The sequence below is a fragment of the Puma concolor genome, chromosome E3 (genome assembly GCF_028749965.1).
Source record: "Puma concolor isolate L17-30 chromosome E3, mPumCon1.1.hap2, whole genome shotgun sequence".
Taxonomy (NCBI): domain Eukaryota; kingdom Metazoa; phylum Chordata; class Mammalia; order Carnivora; family Felidae; genus Puma; species Puma concolor.
Genome location: NC_141682.1, coordinates 23,671,725 through 23,692,652, shown reverse-complemented (window position 1 = coordinate 23,692,652; position 20,928 = coordinate 23,671,725). Strand labels below are relative to the sequence as shown.

General features: G+C 43.9%; 1 protein-coding gene across 3 annotated transcripts in view; it reads left to right on the top strand.

Annotated features, from left to right (window-relative positions):
* Positions 1–20,928, top strand: part of PRKCB (protein kinase C beta) — a 336,567-nt gene that overhangs the window by 132,793 nt on the left and 182,846 nt on the right. For all 3 annotated transcript variants that reach the window (XM_086692704.1, XM_086692703.1, XM_086692705.1), the window contains one exon: positions 5,043–5,125. In XM_086692704.1, coding sequence (XP_086548830.1) covers positions 5,043–5,125 — 83 coding nt within the window. The remainder of the gene's footprint in view (positions 1–5,042; positions 5,126–20,928) is intronic.

The window sequence follows — 20,928 nt, the reverse complement described above, 5'->3', positions numbered from 1 at the left end:
GTGGGAAGTAAATTTTCTAGGTCCCTGTATTTGGAAATGTCTTTATTTTGAACCTTCATTTGAATGCCATTTTGGCTTCGTATGAGGTTTTCAGTTGAAATGAATTTTCCTAAGCCTTTGAAGATACTGCTCTATCATATTCACGAATTCAGAATTGCAGATGAGAAATCGGATGTCAAAATTATTTTGGTTCCTTTTTTGGTAGTCTTCCCCCTCCTCTCTTCCTGCCCCTGCTGGACATGTTGGAATGATCCCAGATACTGTCACTGTCAGTCTTTTCTTCCTTTATACATACTGATGCTTGCTTGATTGTTTCTTTCAAATTAATGACTCAAATTCTTCTTAATCTTTAGGGAATTTTCTTTTTCTATTTTCTTTGATTGCACCTTTACCATTCTCTCTGTTCTCTCTTGAACATCCATTTAGATGGATATTAAAATGTTTGGATCTATCCTCCATGTTTGTATCATTTCTTCTATGCCTTCCCACACCTTTTGTTGAATTCTGGGGCAGTCCCTCAATTTAGACTTCCAGTTTGCTAAATTCCTCTTTAGCCGTGTCCATTCAGCGATCACCCCAACCCCTGAGTTTCCAATTCTGGCAATAATATTTTTCATTCCCTGACCTGTGTTTTTCTTTGACTCTTGGTTTTGTTTCAAAATGGAAATAAGCTTATTTTCCTGATTATATAACTAATATTTACTCATTGTAAACACTTTGAACAATATAGAAAAATGTAAGGTTGAAAGTGGACATAATTGGTGTTCTGTGGAAAGGAGGTGTATGCAAAATGACCTCTAAAGGCTGAAGGAGTCACAGGACCAAAGGGGGAAAAAAAGCCAAATCCAGCTTGGTAAGAAATGATTCAGCAAGGGGACTTACACACAGAAGCAGGTCTTGGGTGGCTGCAAGATGAGTGGATCTCCACAGCCCCAACCTCCACAAGCCCTGCTTTCATAGCCCCAGAGGCTGGGGAGTATGTGTTAGTAGACCACCTGGGAGAGACACTCAAGCAGAATTGTGTGCCATCGTCCTATCTCCAGAGCACATCAAGAACATTATGTTCCAACCGTGTCCTTGAGGGTGTGGTTGAACAAAACAAAGAATGAGGCTGGGGGCTGTGCTCAAGAAGGCTTCAAGGTCACAGAGCCGTCATCATGGCAAATTTGTCCAGATGTCATAAGTCTGGTTCCTGCAACTGGCAATCCTACTGCCCAGAGATAACCATCCCTGGCTTCTGTTGACCACTGTTCATATATTTCTCTTGGCATTCATAGACATATAGGCCCAGAGCGGGACACACACACACGCGCGCGCACACACACACACACACACACACACACACACTGTTTAACACAAACGTCTTTATACAAAGTATATATGACTCATAAAATACAGTAACTATTAAAACAGAAAAGGGAGTAAGCAAAGGAGAAAGAAGTTGCCTCCTTTGGACCTCTTCTTGATTCCCAACCACGAGGATTTAAAATTTTTGCATTGTGGAAAATACCAAACATACATGAAAGTAGACTGCTTCAGGCACCTGGGTGGCTCAGTCGGTTGGGCATCCGACTTCGGCTCAGGTCATGATCTCGCGGTTTGTGAGTTCGAGCCCTGAGTCGGGCTCTGTGCTGACAGCTCAGAGCCTGGAGCCTGCTTCAGATTTGTGTCTCCCTCTCTCTCTGCCCCTCCCTTGTTCATGCTCTGTCTCTCTCTGTCTCAAAAATAAATAAAACATTAAAAAAAAATTAAAGTAGACTGCTTAGTATAATGAATCCTCATGTGTCCATAATTCAGGTTCAAATAATGATTAGTCATGACTAATTTTTTTTCCCCATCTATAACCCTTCCCTCTCTATCTCCTTCCTGTCATGCTTAATTATTTTAATTAAATCATTTTATCCATAGAGATTTCAGGATGTAGCCTCAAAGATGAGGATTCTTTAACAAAAAAATAACCACATCAAAAAATTTTTAATCCCCTATCCATAGCAGTAATTCCCTCTTATCATCACAAAGTGAATGTATCCATTTTCCTGATTATTTCATTATTGTCCAGACTAGTAACTTATTTAAACTGGGATCTAAACAGGGTCCACATATTGCATTTAGATGATAGATTTCTTAAATCTCTTTGAATATATAAGTTGCTTCTGCACCCTACTCTTTACTTCTTGCAGTTTTTTTTTCTTTTGGAACAGTTTTAATTTTTTTTTTTCTAATGCTTATTTATTTTTGAGAGAGAGACAGAGTGCGAGCAGGGGAGGGGCAGAGAGAGAGGGAGACACAGAATCCGAAGCAGGTGCAACAGTTTTAAATATACAGAAAACTTGGTAAAAAAGTACAGAGAGTTCTGGGGCGCTTGGGTGGCTCAGTCGGTTGAACGTCCAACTCTTGATTTCCACTCAGATCGCGATCCCAGGGTCATGAGACTGAGCCCTGTGTTGGGCTCCGTGCTGAGTGGAGCCTGCTTAAGATTGTCTCTCTTTCTCCCTCTGTCCCTCTCCCCTGCTTGCACGCTCTCTCTCTAAAATAAAAAATAAAAAAATTAAGAAAGTACAGAGAGTTCCCATATGCTTCCTCAACGCTATCCCCCCTCAGTTTCTCTATTATCAACATCTTGCAAATGAGATCAGACAGAGAAAGGTAAATACGGTATAATCTCACTTAGATGTGGAATCTTAAAAACAAAAACAAAAACCAAGTTCATAGACACAGAGAACAATTTGGTTGGTGCCAGAGGCAGGGGATGGAAGTGGTCAAAAGAACTAAGTTCTGGGCGTGTCATGTACTGTGTGGTGATTACAGTTAATAGCACTATATTGTATATTTGAAAGTTACCGGGAGAGAAGATCTTAAAAGATCTCATCATGGGGCGCCTGGGTGGCGCAGTCAGTTAAGCGTCCGACTTCAGCCAGGTCGCGATCTCGCGGTCCGTGAGTTCGAGCCCCGCATCGGGCTCTGGGCTGATGGCTCAGAGCCTGGAGCCTGTTTCTGATTCTGTGTCTCCCTCTCTCTCTGCCCCTTGCCCGTTCATGCTCTGTCTCTCTCTGTCCCAAAAATAAATAAACGTTGAAAAAAAAAAATTAAAAAAAAAAAAAAAAAAAAGATCTCATCACAAGAAAAAATTGGTAACAATGTGGGGTGATGGATGTTAACTAGGCATTTGGGTGATTACTTTTCAGTATATACAAACATCGAATCGTTATTTTGTACACTGAAATTAATAATAATGTTACATGTCAATTATATCTCAATTAAAATAACAAAAGGCCTTAAGGTATTGTTACGAGTATCAAACAAAGTAATATATGTAAAGCACTTAAAAAAAATCTGTCAGTAGTGTGGTACATTTGTTACAATTGATGAGCTGCTGTGGGTACACTGTTAGTAACTAAAAGCACAGTGTATATTAGGTTTCCCACTTTGTGTTGTACGTTCCATAAGTGTCCCCACCACTACAGTATCCTGCAGAAGAGCTTAACTTTTCTAAAAGTCTCTCCTGTCCTCTTTGCAACTACTTTGTTGAAGAAACTATTTGGTTGTCTTGTAGTTTTTCTACAATGTTGTATATTAAGACATTTTTCCCATGGGGCGCCTGGGTGGCTCAGTCCCTTAAGCATCTGACTTCCCCTCAGGTCAGGATCTTGCAGTTTGTGAATTTGAGTCCCACATGGGGCTGTGTGCTGACGGCTCAGAGCCTGGTGCCTGCTTCTGATTCTGTGTCTCCCTCTCTCTCTGCCCCTCCCCCGTGCGCGCTCTCTCTCTCAAAAATAAATAAAAATTAAAAAAATTTCTTTCCTCATTGCCTCGCTGTGATGTCATTTAATATGTGTCTCTGTCACTTGTATTTTCTGTAAATCGGTAGTTGGATCCAAATGCTTGAACTGATTCAGGCTTGATTATTTTGGCTAGAGTACTTTGGTAGGTGGTGAGTACTTCGTGGTAACTTTCATCAGTAGGCAGGCCGAGTCTTTTTGTGATGTTAACAGCCACTGGTGATTGTTGCCCAGGTTCACTGTATCACTAGGAATAGTCTTGAGCTTTCCTGGCCTGTTTCATTCGCTGAGAATATTCCTTGGGAAGATTCTGAGCTGGCTCCTGCAGTGTGGCATGCGTCCTCCAGGAAGCCACAGTTTGGAGTTTGTAAAGGTAGATTTGAAACACACCAACAAAAATCATTTAAAAAATTTTTTTTTTATTTTAGAGAGAGAGAGTGTGTGAGTGGGGGAGAGGGGAGAGGGAGAGAAAGAATCTTAAGCAGGCTTCACGATCAATCCCATGACCCTGCAATGGTGACCTGAGCTGAAATCAAGAGTTGGACGCTCAACCAACTGAGCCACCCAGGTGCCCCCCAAATCAGTTTTATTTTGCATATGGTCTCTGACTGCCCCTTCCCCCGAGTGTGTAATTCCCAGGTAGTGGAGCCGTATCATAGATGCATTTAACTCATACAAGTTCAAATATAGGTATGCATGTATTTGGTTACAAACTACTGTAGTAACAATGTGAACATTGTGGCTTTTTCTTGCACTTACAGTTGGCATTGCTTCTGGGTGAGCGGGGTTACGGGTCTGCCATTTCTGCTTACTTTGTTTTTCTGCACAGCCCTTCCTCTTATGCATGGCAGTCTCTGAGTGTGATTCTCGTGTTTAAAGACATGTATTTCTTATGCATTCTGGATCTAAACATGAGCTGACGGCGTCTTGTGGTGCCCAATCTAAGAGATCACATTCTGTTTCAAAACCAGCGCAAGACCAGACAGCTTAAGTGATCTTTGGGGAGGGGGAGGGGTGTCATTTTGAGCGGTTGTGATCTCTTGAACCCCTAGTTTAACACTTTTGCAAGATGCGGCAGGAGGGTACCCAAGGGTTTGGCTTCAACAAAGGGTAAGGTGTGGAAGCTGATGTCATTGTTTATTTTGGTGTAAAAGCCTTTGCTTTTTGAGAAGTCAGGTTTAATGATCTCTTCCCCTTTTCCCTCTCTCCCCCCTCTCCACTTCCCTTCCTCCCTTCCTCCTACCCTTATTTTGTCTTTTGCAGTCTGCTGTTTCGTTGTGCACAAGCGGTGCCATGAATTTGTCACTTTCTCCTGCCCAGGCGCTGACAAAGGTCCAGCCTCTGATGTAAGTAATGGGGCGTTGGTCACCTGTCACCTCTCTCAGCCCATAGTCAGTGCCTCCTTTGGGGTAAATAGGAGTATGTTTAGACGCCCCCCACCAAAAAAAAAAAAGTTGGACTTTTGTTTTTTTAACGTTTATTTATTTTTGAGACAGAGAGAGACAGAGCATGAGCATGGGAGGGGCAGAGAGAGAGGAAGACACAGAATCTGAAGCAGACTCCAGGCTCTGAGCTGTCAGCACAGAGCCGACACGGGGCTCAAACTCACAAACCGTGAGATCGTGACCTGAGCTGAAGTTGGACACTTAACCGACTGAGCCACCCAGGTGCCCCCAAAAAAGTTGGACTGTTCTTATTCCAAGGCATGAGGTGGTCCCTTCAGCCTCTGAGACATTTTTCATTTTAGCAGAAAGGATAAAACAAAGCATTTTGGGAGTGGGGTGTGACTTCCTAGGAAGCCAGCTAGTTCCCCTCTTATGGTTTTGCTAAATGTCTTCATCTTTGGTGGCGGGGGGGAGGGGGGCGCGGCATGGAGACTGGCGGTCAGATGCTAGATTGTTCCCACTACTGTAAAAATGTAGTCAGGACGGTACCTTACGATGCACTTTATAGAAGTTTGTGAGGGGATTCCTGACACCAGGGCCCAAGAATTAGGAGGAAAGGAGTTTACCCTGCTATGTGTGTCCCAAAGTCTGGCTATTATTGGTGGGGCAGGGGGTCCTGCTGGGTAGAACAGGCAAATAACTTTTATTTTAATCATTATGAACTTATTTTAATATAGATCAGAAAAATGTGTCTGGTAGTGGTTTTTGAATTTACAGTAGGGATGTAAAATTTCCTACCTAAATAAAGGTATTTAGGTTAAAGAAAAGATAAGTTGATTTAAGGAAACTTAATAGTGAACGACTGTATGAGCCCTATAAGGATATGACCAAAGCCTTTGTTGGGGGAGCCTTTGTGGCTCAGTCGGTTGAGTGGCCGACTTTAGCTCAGGTCATGGTCACACAGGTTGTGGGTTCGAACCCTGCGTTGGGCTCTGTGCTGGCAGCTCGGAGGCTGGAGCCTGCTACGGATTCTGTGTCTCCCTCTCTCTCTGCCCCTCCCGCACCCACGCTCTGTCTCTGTCTCTGTCTCTGTCTCTCTCTCTCTCTCTATCAAAATAAATAAACATTAACAAATAAAGCCTTGGGGCTTTGGGGCCCAAAACTTGGGGTACACCGTCGAAAGCCTACTCAACAGCCGTTCATAGCCCTCCCTGTGTTCTTTCTGGCAGATGTCAGCTATCTTGCCAAAAGCTGAAAATGCCTGATACTTGCCTCTCAAGCTCCCTTGTAGTTAGTGAGTGACCAGGTGATCCTGTTCTGCTCAGTGGGACCCTTGGGGGAGGCCTTCTAGGAAGGACTTTCTGATAAGAGCAGACATCCCTTCCTTTTTCCTGTTGGGGACTTTTGTGGGAGGATATAATGTATGGAGTTGTGGCAGCACCTTTGGGTTAATGAGGGACATGCACTCATCCCAAGTCGGGGAGAAGAGTGGAAGGAACCTGGGTCATTGATGACACTGGTGAGCTGCAGAGCCAACTCTGAGTTCTCTTCTGCCCGGAGTGCCTATGTGAGATGAGGAACTCCTCTTAGTAAAGTCTCATTGTTAGGGGGCGTTCTTTTCCATACAGCTGAACACGCCTTGGTGGGACTGTGCAGCACGCACACTCTTCCTTTGGCCCAGTAATGAACTGCGTCCCCTGTGTGTGGCTACTACCCCTGCCTCTCTTACTTCGTTCCTGCTTTGGTTCACCTTCCTGGAATTTCCCCCAGTGGCATTGTCTTCATTACTGGGTCGGTCCTTACCCACTTAGACCTGACAGCCAACGGCTGGCCAGTCGTGAGTGGTGACTACCTTCTGTCATCGCATTTGTCGACCAGGGTTGGCCTTCTGTAAGTGGTCATCTGCCGTTTCGCTGCAAATCAGGGGCGTAACTATCGCCACAGCAACATGAACACTCTAGAGCTTGTGGTGACAGTTCCTTTGCTCGGAAACTGTGGTCCTTGGGTTTAAGAACTCCAAAAGTTCACCATGAAACAACCAAGACTTCTCTGCAGAGAGGAAGATGGGCCCGTTCATCACGTTCTCTTACATCACACTTCCTGGCCCTTTTAATGCAATTCCTTCTCTCGTTCCCCAGGATAATAAGCAGGGAAGTTTGGGGGTTCATCCTGGCTCCATTATGCAGCTCTGAATGTTCATGCAGCCCAAGGCTTCAGTCTCACGCAGCAGCCAAGAGGATGATGTTTCCCGTATCTTGGCTCTATCTATCGACTTTTTTTTCTGTTGCCTAAGACAGACTCTCAGCTCAGACTGGTTTATGTGGAAAGGGAAACTTTTGGTCCCCGAAGCTGAAAAGCCCAAGGGTAGAGAGACTGGCTTCAGACACAGTGAATCAAGGTACCAGAAGGAGGTCCTCAGGACCTTTCTCCCTTTCTTGGCTAAGCTTCCTGTCTTGCTACCTGTTTTAGAAAGGCTTTTCTCCTAAGGGAGCGTGAGGGCTGAGATACCTATGGTCTTATGTCTTATCGATGCTGCAGTTCAAATGACAAAGGCTGAAGTCTCATTGTGCCGTGGGTTACTTGTAGCCGGAAGGATGCTGACTGGCCAGGTCTGGTCATGTGCCTACTGCTGGTGTGGAGGCCCCGTTGGCCACTCGGTGATCTGAGCACCGGGGAGGTGTGGTCCCTCAGAGGAGAACTGGAGAAGAGGGATTGTGTACTGGTTAAAATCTAGACTGTGGATGGAGCCAGCATTCCTAGGCTCAGAAATGGTGACCTTGGGCAAGGTAAAGTACTCACATCTCTTTGTGCCTGAGATTCCTCAGCTGAAAGATGGATAAAATAATACTCTTGTTATGAGTATCCAGTGTGTATATTTATCTGTAGAAGTGCCTGATACATAGCAAGCGCTATATGTGTGAAGGTGATGATGGCGGGTGGTAATGAATAACAGTGAATATATGCTGGGTGGGCAGCAAGGACAGATGGCCACCAAGTGATTCTGAAGGACTCACAGGCCCCCTGCCTGCCATTTGGCAGTCCTTCCTAGGGGCATGCAAGCTCCCTAAGTGGTAGGAGACCCCTGTGCGTATGAATGGAGCAGTGCAGCCATTCATTGCTTTGGGTGTGGGGATGGCAGACAGTACTCCCTGCAGCTAGCATGCATAGGATTTGGCAGCCTACTTGGAATGATTCTATCTCTGGACACAGCTCCAAGAAGGTCAGTTGGCACTAAGGATGATAAGTCGGTCCAGACTCCTGAACTGGCTTAACTCAGTTCATTGACCTTTTCCCATCTGTGGCTGGAGACATGATTAAAGATCTGGTCACACCTGCTCGCCAACCTGGCCAGGCTCTCTTTTGGCTGCCTGTAAGAGTCATGCAGTTAGGGAGGGATGCCCTCCTCCTGTGTGACCTTGGAGGACCTGGTGCGCAGCAAGCTCATGGAGCAGACAAGCACAGTCTCCATCTATGCAAAGGGATGTGCTGGGCTCCTTCCTTCTTCTACCCCTTTGCTACCCTAACCCCAGTCTGAGCCAGGAAATATTCTGCATATTAGTAGAACTTTGTGTACTTGGCATTCTTCTACAGATAGCTCCACATTATGGCCTACTAGGCTACCTGAGGAAACTTGACGAACAGGCTCTGTCCCAGTGACTTTAGTTGCCGATCCAACCATTCAGCGCAAATGGGAAGAGACAATATAATAGGCATCCGCCAGTGGGGGACCTGAAAATATGGCAGAGTTCCTGGGTGTTACCTCTGGTCGTCTGCAGGCATGGTCTTGGTCCCCTCCTCATTGGAAGCCCTCGATCCTGTGGTCTCTTGGATTCTGTAGAGAGGTCCATAAGCATTACATATGACATTATAGTTACCCAGCACTTAGAATACTAACCACATACACAGCCTCCCAGGAGATCTTCTTAGAACAAGAAAAGAGGACTTGTCTCTTGGGGCTGGAACTATGGTGAGTCAAGTGAGGTACTTGTCCTGGGCACAAAATGTAAAGGGTCCTTGCCGGTGTCTCTGGATATCTGATGATCTAGGATGGCCCCACTCACATGACTGGCAGTGAGCAGGTTGTCAGCCTGGGTTCCTTGGTTCTCCTCCACATAACCTCTCATCCCCCAGGTAACTAGCTCCGGCTTGTTCACATGGTGGTTTCAGGGTTCCAAGAAAAGCAAGAGAGCATGCCCCAACACATAGGAGCTTTTTCAGCCTGCGCATCATGTTTGATAATGTCCTGCTAAACAAAGTAGTGTCACGGCCAAGCCCAGATTCAAGTGGGAAAGGAATAGACTCCACTCTTCATGGGGATGGTGGGGGAAGGATCTCCGGTCAGTCCGCTTCGATCCCATTGACCCAAGAGGCCACCACAGAACAGAATTCCTGGAAACCATCACACTGGACTTCGTAAAAGATCCACAGATCTCAGTGTGGTTCAGAGAGTCATAGACAGCCTCATACGGGAATGCATCTCATTTTTTCTCTGCCCCAGGTTTCTATAGGATTTAACCATCTCCAGCTACAAATGGGAAGGTGGGTAATTTATTGATCATGTCCAGAGACAATGGTGGTTAGGACTGTGGACTCCATAGGCAGACCTATCAGAGTCTAGGTCCTGACTCTGCAAGTCACTTGGGGAACTTGGGTGTCTCGTTTTCCTTTTCCGTGTCTTAGTTTCCTTATCCGTAAACTAGGATATTAGTACCAACCACATGGGTTTGTTGTAATGATTTTTTTAAAATCCTTAAAATGAAAAAGGGTTAACAACAAACACAGTAGCGTTAACAACAAATGGATTAAAAAGCCATTGCATGAAAGTGCTTAGCACACTGCCCGCCACACGGTGAGCCCTTGGGTACAAGTAGCTAAGGGCATTTCGATTGCTCTGTCTACCCCCTAATCATGAATGCACTGATAATTCTGTACAGTGCTCCACCCAGAGAATGCCCTTATGAGGTAATTGCTGTCTCCATTTCCATTACTTGACATAAAACCTCAAAGTCTGGAGTGCAATGCTGAGAAAAGAGCCTGGACTTTGGAGCCAGAAACCTTGGTGTCGAATTTCAATGCTGCCATTTACTTACTGTGCCAGTGATCTTGGGAAAATAATTTAAGTTCTGTAGTCCTTAGTTCATATCTTTAAAATGGGGAAAATAATACCTAAATCATCGTTCCTTTTTGGTGAATATTCAGTGAGACTTGAGCCACATCCAGAATAGTGTCTGGCACAAAAAAGGCACTGAACAAATGGTTTCTGAATTATTATTAATACCTGGGTGAGTCTCTCCTACTCAAGAAGGGATGCCAGTTACCTTCTGACCTGTCAAGGAATAATAGCCAATGATAATAACTAATTTTGTTGAGCAGGGGCTCTCTGCCAGGCAGTACAGAAGTTACGAAAGGATTCTGTAGGTTTGTCTAAAGACACTTTCTTCAACATTTTATGGTTTTAGCAATGATTTCTTACTCTTTAGAGTCAAGATGCTGAATAGAAGCCGTTGCTATGTCCTGTATCTTCCTGATTACATCACTGGATCAGGGCAGTTAAGGATGATGCACACTAATATTGCATATATCCTTTTGTGTTTTTATTTTATTTTTTAAAAAAGTTTATTTATTTTCTTTAGTAATCTCTACACCCAGTGTGGGGCTTGAACTCATGACCCTGAGATCAAGAGTTATGTGCTCTACCAACTGAGCCAGCCAGGTACCCCTGCTTTTGTGTTTTTGAATCCGGTCTTTATGAAGAAATATATTAAACATGATAAATCATGAGCTAAATGTTAAAGATTTAATAAAAGGAAAATAGAAGATTTAAAAAGAATGTATATATTAAAAAGAATGTGTATATATATTATATATATAATGTATGAATATGTATAAAAATGTGTTTGAAAATCTGGTTGAAATGGACGATTTTCTAGGAAATTCTAACTTGCCAATTTTGTCTCAAGAAGAAATTGGAAACCAGAATAGGCAAGTAACCAAAAAAGAAATGAGAACATTGCCCAAGAAACTTTTCTTCTCCCAGAATAATAGGCTTCGTGGGTAAATGCTCTTGAGAGGAACGAAGGATTTCTGTACATTTTAAACTATATCAGATTACAGAGAAAAAGTAAAGCTTCACAATTTTTTTTAATTGAAAGTAGAGAAACCCTACTGAAATTAGCAGTAGGAAAACAGATTGGCTCGTGGGAAGGACATAGGGAATGGAATAAGCTCCAGGGACAAGGGCTTCAGATACTTGGAACTGAGACCCTGTTAATTGCAAGGTGAATTCTCCTTATCACCTGTGTCAGTTAGCTTTGCTGTGTAACAAACCACTTCAAAATTTAGTAGCTTGAAGCAACAATCCCTTATTATCTTTCATGATTCTCTGGGCTACTTGGATGGTCTTCTGATCTGAGTCTATTCAGCTGATCTTTGCTGGGCTCTGTCGAGGGTCATTGTCAGACAGTTACTTGGCTGGTGCTGGATCACCTAGGATAGCCTCACTAACATGACCGCCAGTTGGCAGCCTGTTGGCATGGGTGCTTTGTTTGTCTTCCATGTGGTCTCTTTTCCTCCAGTAGGCTAGCCTAGGCACATTTACACACTGGCCTAGGGTTTCAAGCACGGCAAGAGAGGGAATCCCCAAAGCATAGGTGTTTTTCAAGCCTTCCTTTGTGGCACACCGGTTATGGCTAAGACCAGAATCAGGGGTGAGAAATAGACCTCACCTCTGAAGAGGAGGAGCTACAAAGTTATACTGCCAGGATGCATACAGGAATGGACGAGTCGTGGCCATTTTGCATTCTGCCGCAGTGGCCCTCATCTGTGCCAGCTGTCTCATTTGCCCTCTGGATCCACTCTGCTTCCTCCCTGAGATACTGACCTGTAAGGAATGCATCACTGGGGGTTGCCTTTCTACCCTGACTCCTGGTTGGGCTCAGCCAGAGGGACCAGTAGATTGGAAAGTGAGGGGAGAGTGAGCTGGGTATTTAACATGGGGTCATCTTGGCTCTACCCTTTGACTAAGGGTTACTCCTCCAAAGGCAGTCTTCTCTACATAATTCTCTCCTTGGGCTCCAGGAGCTACTCTTTGCCCTTGTCCCTTTGCTCTCACTAGCCCCCAGGTACTGCACTATCCCCTATGGCTTCCCAGCACCATGCCCACATCTTTGCAAGTGGTCCTTTTATGAAACTCTCTTAAGCTCTCTTAATTTGGGTATGACATCTGTTCCCTGCTGGGACTCTGACTGGTTTGTCCTTGCCTCATTTGCTCTTATTGTAGATAGGGCACGTCTATGTCTATCAACCTAATGATATTCAACCCTGTGGGAAGATGGAGACCCAGGGGAAGAAGTGGGCTTTCTCCTGCTGCATTTATAATCAGTCTTGGGGAAGAGTTCTGATTGGTTGGTCTTCTGTTGTTGGGAGAATGAGCTCTTACAGTTATCAGGCCTGGATCATGTGACATCCCTGTGGCTCTGAGAGCAGAGTCTGTTATAAGAAGAAGGGTTGGGAAACTTGGGTGGGCTGACAAAATCAGTAGCTACCACATGTTATTATTATAAGCTAGCTTGATCACAATTACCAACATAACCTAATAAAGTTGGCAAAAAAAGTAAACTATACATTGTGTGCCAACTATAATTAAAAAAAGAAAACTATAGGGGTGCCTGGGTGGCTCAGTTAAGCATCTGACTTCAGCTCAGGTCATGATCTCGCAGTTTGTGAGATGATCTCGCTGTCTGAGCTGACAGCTTGGAGCCTGGAGCCTGCTTCAGATTCTGTGTCTCCCTCTCTCTCTGCCCCTCCCCCTACTCACTCTCTCTCTCTCTCTCTCTCTCTCTCTCTCAAAAACACACAAACATTAAAAAAAATTTTTTTTAAAAAGTAAACTATAGGGGCCCCTGGGTAGCTCAGTCAGTTAAATGTTCGACTCTTGGTTTTGCCTCAGGTCATGATCTCATGGTTTGTGGGATCGAGCCCCTGCATCAGGCTCTGCACTGACAGCATGGAGCCTGCTTGGGATTCTCTCTCTCTCCCTTTCTCTGCCCTTCCGTTGTTCGTGTGCTCATGCACTCTCTCTCTGGCTCTGTCTGTCTCTCTCTCTATCAAAATAAATAAAGAAACTTTAAAAAAGTAAGCCATAGTCAATGATGAGTCTAGATTAACAAATGCTAAATAAGCTATTTAATTGTTGGAATAGACGTATTGGTTCAAATAGACTATTTATTTATTTATTTATTTATTTTAATGTTTATTTTTTGAGAGAGAGAGAGAAGCCAGGGAGGGGCAGAGAGAGAGGGAGAGAAATCCCAAGCAGGCTCCACACTGTCAGTGCAGAGTCCAACATGGAGCTTGAACTCACAAAGTGTGAGTTCTTGACCTGAGTCATAGACTTTTTTTTAATGTGGAAGAAACAATTTAGAAATTAAAATATAGGAACAAAGATAAAAGTAAGCCAGCAAGGAATTACGAATTCTGAAAAGTATATATACTAAGATGGTAGAAGTGATAGCAGATAGTATCAGTTATCTAATAAATGTAAATGGATTGAAATTCTCTGCTAAAAGGTAAAGACTATCAGATTGGACAAACAATGTATAAGTCTAAGCAATGTATAAGAGAAACGTAAGGCATAGGTTGAAAACAAAATGGGAAGGGGCCCCTGGGTGGCTCAGTCGGTTAAGCGTTTGACTTGATTTTGGCTCAGGTCCTATCTCATGGTTCATGAGTTCGAGCTCTGCATCGGGCTCTGTGCTGACAGTGTGGCTCCTGCTTGGGATTCCCTCTCCCCCTTTCTCCCTGCCCCTCCCCTGCTTGCATGAGTGCATGCTCTTTCTCTCTCAGAGTAAATAAACATATAAAAAAAAGGAATCACCTGTCCTCTTAAATATAAATAAAATGGGCAAAGATATACTGCAAAAACATACATAAATATAAAGCATGGTCTTAGTAATAATGTCAAAAGAAAGAGGACTCAAGCCGCAAGCCTGAACAAGAGGAAGAGGAGGAAAAACGTACCCTAATATATTACTGATGAGTGTGTAAATCAGTATAATCCTTCTCAAGAGAAAATTACCCACATGTATCAAAAGACTTAATGACTTTTCTTTGACCTAATAATTACCAAGCCTAATCCTTTGTACCTAAGAATTACAGTTTTAGAAATTTTTGCTGAGGAATTGCTTAAGGATATGCACATATAGGTAGCTAAAGTGATATTCATTGCGTCAGTATTCATACTAACAAAAATTTGGAAACTTCCTAAATGGCTGCCAGTTGGGGTTTATGTAAGTAAAGTGTATCCCAAATTTGGTTGCTGCACAGTTACTAAAATGTCACAACATCTGGGTAGCCTGCTAACAACTGGAAATGTTCTTTCTTAAAAAAAAAAACAACAAAAAAACTTTATTTATTTATTTTTGAGAGGAAAAGCATACGCACCAGTGTGCGAGCCGGGGTGCGGGGAGGGCAGAGGGAGAAAGAGAGAGAGAATTTCAAGCAGGCTCTGCACTGTTAGCCCAGAACCCGATGCAGGACTCGAACTCACAAACCGTGAGATCATGACCTGAGTGGAAACCAAGAGTTGGACACTTAACCGACTGAGCCACCTGGTACCCACAGCTGAAAATGTTCTATGTCTCGATTGAGATTGTGCCTATAAAGGTGAACACACTTTTCAAAACTGACAAAACTGTCAGCTTAAAACCTGTACGTTATCATATGCAGCTTATACTTAAAAAGTCACAGTGATTAAAATATTACTGACATGAGAATATAGTCATTATATCTTACTCAGTGAAAAAGGCAGACAGCAAAGCACTGTGTATGGTATGATTGGCCAGGAAATAGAAAAATACACACACATGCAAAAACAAAAGGCCACATTTTCTGAACATATTCTGGCGTCCACTTGTCAGTTCTGCTCACTGTCTTATTCCAGACTGTCGCCTGCAGAGCTCCGGAGATCACTTTGGGGTGTTCTTTAACTGGTTTCTGCGCCTTGCTTGTTTTGGGTGCTACTTCACCTCCAGTGTGGACTCAGGCTTCCCACTTAATTCAGTTGAAATCAAATGTGAGTGATGGCTTGAGGATACCTGTAAGCAGTTGCAGTTGCTTCTGGATATGGTTACTCCTGAGGTCATCCACCGGCTGGGGGCCAGCTTATCCCCCAAATGAGAATCTTCAGATGCCCCTGATAAGATTCCGGCCCCTGACAGGAGGCGCCTGGGTGGCTCAGTCAGTTAAGTGTCTGACTTTGGTTCAGATCATGATCTTGTAGGTCGTGAGTTTGAGCCCTGTGTTGGGCTCTGTGCTGACAGCTCAGAGCCTGGAGCCTGCTTTCGATCCTATGTGTCTCTCTCTCCCTCTCTCTCTCTCTCTGCCCCTCCCTGCTCATGCTGTCTCTGTCTCTCTGTCTCTCTCTCTCTCTCTCAATAAATAAACATTAAAAAAATGATTCTGGCTCCTGATAAATCTGGGCCAATTCATCTTTGGCTGAGAGAAGGAGGGAAGTCCTAGCTCTGCCATAGTCTGAGGTCCTGCCCACTTCCCACCTACATTGGCTGGTCTTCTTGGCTCAGATAGAGCAACATAACAGTGTACTCCATGTTTTTCAAAGTCTGGGTTGTTAAGTCTCACATAACACCAACTGGGGACCCCCACAGGTGAGCTCTAATGATGCTCCAAGCCTGTCTAGCTCCTTCCAAGAGGGGAAACAACAGTTAGGGTTCACCATCCCTCTTGGCATCATGGTAAGATCTCACCATCACATGGACCAAAGAAGGCCCATCTGTATCTCTCAAGGACAAATAATGTCAGGTGCAGTTCAGTCTGAGCAGTATAGGAAGTCTGTCTTTTTTTTTTTTTTTTTTTTTTAATTTTTTTTTTCAACATTTATTTATTTTTTTTGGGGGGACAGAGAGAGACAGAGCATGAACGGGGGAGGGGCAGAGAGAGGGAGACACAGAATCGGAAACAGGCTCCAGGCTCTGAGCCATCAGCCCAGAGCCCGACGTGGGGCTCGAACTCACGGACCGCGAGATCGTGACCTGGCTGAAGTCGGACGCTTAACCGACTGCGCCACCCAGGCGCCCCAGGAAGTCTGTCTTTTATTTATATCTATTACCTATCTAAATCTGAAAGTGCATCATTGTGCTGAAGATACATTCAATTTATGTTATGTAACATTGCAGTCTGTAACTTCTGCATTCACGGCCAAAGTGCTCAGTAACCAGAGTGTGTGTTACCAAATGCCAAAAAGATGCCTCACAGGGAGGCTTGGAGGTGCTCTGAGAGTTGGCCTGTTTAGCTCCGAGGCTAGGCTTTCATTAAATACCCAAAGAGCTGTTGTATAGATTTTTTAAAATATAGATTCAAATGACAGAATCGGGACTGGGGACCGTCTATTTTGGCTAAAGAAGGGCATCCCAAACTGACCAACCAGTTGCTGTATAAGGATATTAATTTCCCATGTTGGCAGAGCTAAGATCAGTTGCTATGGATGCTATATAGGGGGTATCTGTGGTAGATGTGAGTTTCTACCACATTGGTGGTTCTTTTACTGGTGTTGTTTGGCTGTGTGCAAAGGAAACCATCTTTGGTTAACTCAGATTAGAATTTATTGGAAAAGATATGATGTACTTTAAATTTTTTAAAAATGTTTTTATTTATTTTTGAGACAGAGAGAGACACAGCATGAGCAGGGGAGGGGCAGAGAGAGAGGGAGACACAGAATCCGAAGCAGGCTTCAGGCTCCAAGCTGTCAGCACAGAGCCTGATGCGGGGCTCAAACTCACAAACTGCGAGTTCATGACCTGAGCTGAAGTCGGATGCTTAACCGACTGAGCCACCCAGGCACCCCAAGATATGATGTACTTTTAGAGAATTGGAAGAAAACCTGAACAATCAGACCAGCTGTGTCTCATTTTGATTCTTGTGTTGCTTTGGTTTTAAATTCAAATTCCAGAAGAGTATTTATTTCGTCAAGTTCAAGTTACCTAAGTAGACCTTGGCTGGATCTTTATAGTGTTCCCTCCAAGTCTAAATACAGTGTAGGTGCGATGGCTTTCAAAGGAGAAATGAGGCATTGCTACCAAAATAGATAGATAGATAGATAGATAGATAGATAGATAGATAGATAGATAGATAGATAGAGAAAAGAAAGAAAAGGAAGCAGAGAGGTTTGGCAGATCAAAACAATACACAGACCACTACAGTTTCTAGATGGCTGCTTTGCAGAATACAGACAGGTTGAATGCTTAAGCATTATTTGGGGAGCCTGCTAAAAACAGAGCTCACCTTTAGAAATACAGACAAGGGCCTGGAAACAGGTATTTTAAAGTCCTTCAGGTAATTCTGATGGGTGACTGAGTTTGGAAGCTAGTGTAAGGCAATATCGTATCCTGGCTCTGAAACCGGGGCAGTTGTATTTGAATGCTAGGTTTGCAGTTGGCTAAGCGGCTGGATAATCTTGGGCTAGTTACCTGCCCTCTGCCTCAGTTTCCTTATCAGTAAAAAGAGGATAAAATAACACCCTCCTCATAAGGCTCAGATGAAGATCAGATGAGCCAATCCCTGTGAAGGGCTGTGTGCCATGCCTGGCACAAAATACGTGCCAAAATTATTATCACCAGCGGTCCTTTCAGGTCTTTGAGAGTGGGTTTCAAAAGTGCAGCCTTGTTTTTGGCGTGCCATGTATCCATCTCGCTTGCCATGAAATGGAAACACACAGACACGTCCCATGGGCTGGTTGGAGGAAGAGTCTGATAAAATGAGGGTGATGTGATAAAATGCACATCTTCCGACTTCGGGGAGAATTGCACTTGATTCTTCCGCTCGCTCCCGTTTGCCCCGTGCCTGTGACGGCTTGCGCAATGCAGAAGCAGCAGGTAAAGGTCAGCACGGATTGCTTCTCAATAGTTCTCTGTCATAAAGACACGGAGCTTCATGCTGTGGAGGAAGAAGCAAATCTGTGATGCGCAGCGTCCTGAGAACAGAAACCAACTGTTTGTCCTGCACCAAAAGGGCAGGGCTGCTGTGATTTGAATGGGGTGGAGGTGTCCTGTCTTATGAATTATTTTGGCTTCTCCTAGTTGGTGGCGGACCAGCCTCAGAGCCCGAGAAAGGCAATTTCCCAGAGATTTAGCCCGTGGAGCCTGTGGGCCTGAGGGAAGTAGAGAAATCAAAAGGCTGATGACCCTGGAGAGAGGCAGCCTGCAGGGATGTGAAAGGCATTGGTCCCAGAGTCAAAAGACCTCATTTCTCGCCTTTCTTCTGTCTCCAGCTTTTTGTATTCCTGATGGCTTCCCCTGTCTTCAGTGGCCTAGGATTCTAGGATTTCTAAATACAGTACTTTGATTTTTACTTATTATTATTTTTTTTAAGTTTATTTATTTATTTATTTACTTACTTACTTACTTACTTACTTATTTTTAGTAATCTTTACACCCAATGTGGGCTCGAACTCACGACCCTGAGATCAAGAGTCATATGGTTTTTTGACTGAGCCAGCCAAGAGCCCCTAAATACAGTATTTTTTAAAAATAGTAATGACCAAGGGATGCCTGGGTGGCTCAGGTGGTTGAGCATCCGACTTTGGCTGAGGTCAAGATCTCACGGTTCATGAGTTCAAGCTCCATGTCAGGCTGTGTTCTGACAGCTCAGAGCCTGGAACCTGCTCCAGATTCTGTGTCTCTCTCTCTTTCTCTCTGTCTTCCCCTCCCCCACTTGTGCTCTGTCTCTCTCTCTCTCTCAAAAATAAAATAAAAATATTAAAAAAGTAAAAAAAAAATAGTAATATCTAAGAGCCAGCATTCATAGATATAATTCTGTTTTAGGCACTTTACATATAATAACTCTTTATTCTTCATTACACTCTAGAAGTACCACTGTTATCATCCCCATTTTACAGATGAGGAAACTGAGACGCTCAGAGACTAAGTGACTTGCCCAAGGAAACATGACCAGTGAGTGGTGGAGCTGGGATTCAAATGTAGGGAGTCTGGCCCCCAAGGCCATGTTCTTACTCAGTACCCCAGACTGCCTCATAACCTCAACGCTGTCCACTTGGACGAATCTAACTGAAGCAGACAACCCTGTTCTCTGAGACCTGCCTTTCCAAATATGCACTCCCCCCACCCCAAGCTCTGTGACCCCACAGCCTCGGCCCCATTTGGTCCATATGTATGTGGACATCTGTCTCAAGCTAGACTGATCAGATTCTCTCTTTAGGAATTTAGAATTTGGAATTAAAGGTGCTGGTTTTAGTTTGCAGTGGTCGCATGGCCTTTGAAAACTGTTTACTGTACGTGAAAAGTGTCGTCTTGACGTATCTCTGCAAGCACATTTCTCTATAACCAGAAGCCTTTCTGGAGTGCCTTCTGTCTCCCACACCTCCTACCCCTTCCATCAGACCAGCTACCCAGGCCAGCAGTCGGTGCTCGCTTTTTGCCCCATCGAACTACTTACTGTCTTGTCTTGTCTTGTCTTATTATATTTCAGAAAGAACAATTTACATACGATCTACCCTCTTAACACACTTTTAAGTGCACAGTGCAGTCCTCTTGACTACAGACACAGTGTTTTCCAGGTCTAGAGCTTATTCATCTTGGCTTACCGAAACTTTGTGCCCATTGATTAGGAACTCCCCATGTCCCCCTCCCCCCAGCATCTGGCAACTACCATTCCACTCTTGGATTCTATGAGTTTGGCTATATTAGATACCACATCTAAGTGGAATTACGCAGTATTTGTCTTTCCGTGTCTGGCTTATTTCACTTGACATAATGTCCTTAGAGTTCATCCATGTCCCATATTATAGAATTTCCTTCTTTTTCAAAGCCTGAATAATAATCCATTGCATATATGTACCACATTTTCTTCTTTTTTAAGATTTTATGTATTTATTTTTATTTTTTATTTTAAACAGAGAGAGAGAGTGAGTGGGGGAGAGGGACAGACTGAGAGAGAGAATCTTAAGCAGGCTTCACGCTTAGCATGGAGCTTGACTTGGGGCTTGATCCCATGACTCTGGGATCATAAAATCAAGAGTCGTACGCACAACCGACTGAGCCACTCAGGTGCCCCTATTCCACATTTTCTTGATTCATTCATCTGTTGATAGACATTTAGGCTGTTTCCACATCTTGGCTATTGTGAGTAATGCTGCAGTGAACTTAGGGTGCAACTGTATCTTCGAGACCCTGATTTCAGTTCTCTTAGATAAATACCCAGAAGTGGGATTGCTGGATCAGATGGTAGTTCTATTTTTCATTTGTTGAAGAACCTCCAAATGGGGTAAGGACTTGAATAGACATTTCTCCAAAGCAGACCTACAAGTGGCCAACAGGTATATGGGAAAAAAAAAAAAAAGCTCAACATCCCTCATCACCAAGAAATGCAAATCCAACCCACAGTGAGATACTTGTCAGAATTGCTAATATCAAACAAACCCAAAAGACAACCAGCGTTGGAGAGGATGTGGAGAAATGGGAACCTTGCACACTGTTGGAGGAATGCAGAATGGTACGGCCACTAGGGAGAGCAGTGTGCCTTCTTTTGAAGTCTATACAAATAGTATGACATGGTAGACCCCCTCTTTCCTTTTTCCTCTGCTTTCCTCAATGTTTTGTTTGTGGCCACATGACTTTGGAAGGACTCGTTCCATCCCATTTATCAGGATTTCCAACTTCAAAGCCAGCCAGGGCCTGGCAGGCAAGTAGCTGAATCAAGTGTGTGACAATAAGGAGTGTCCACCCTGTCTGATA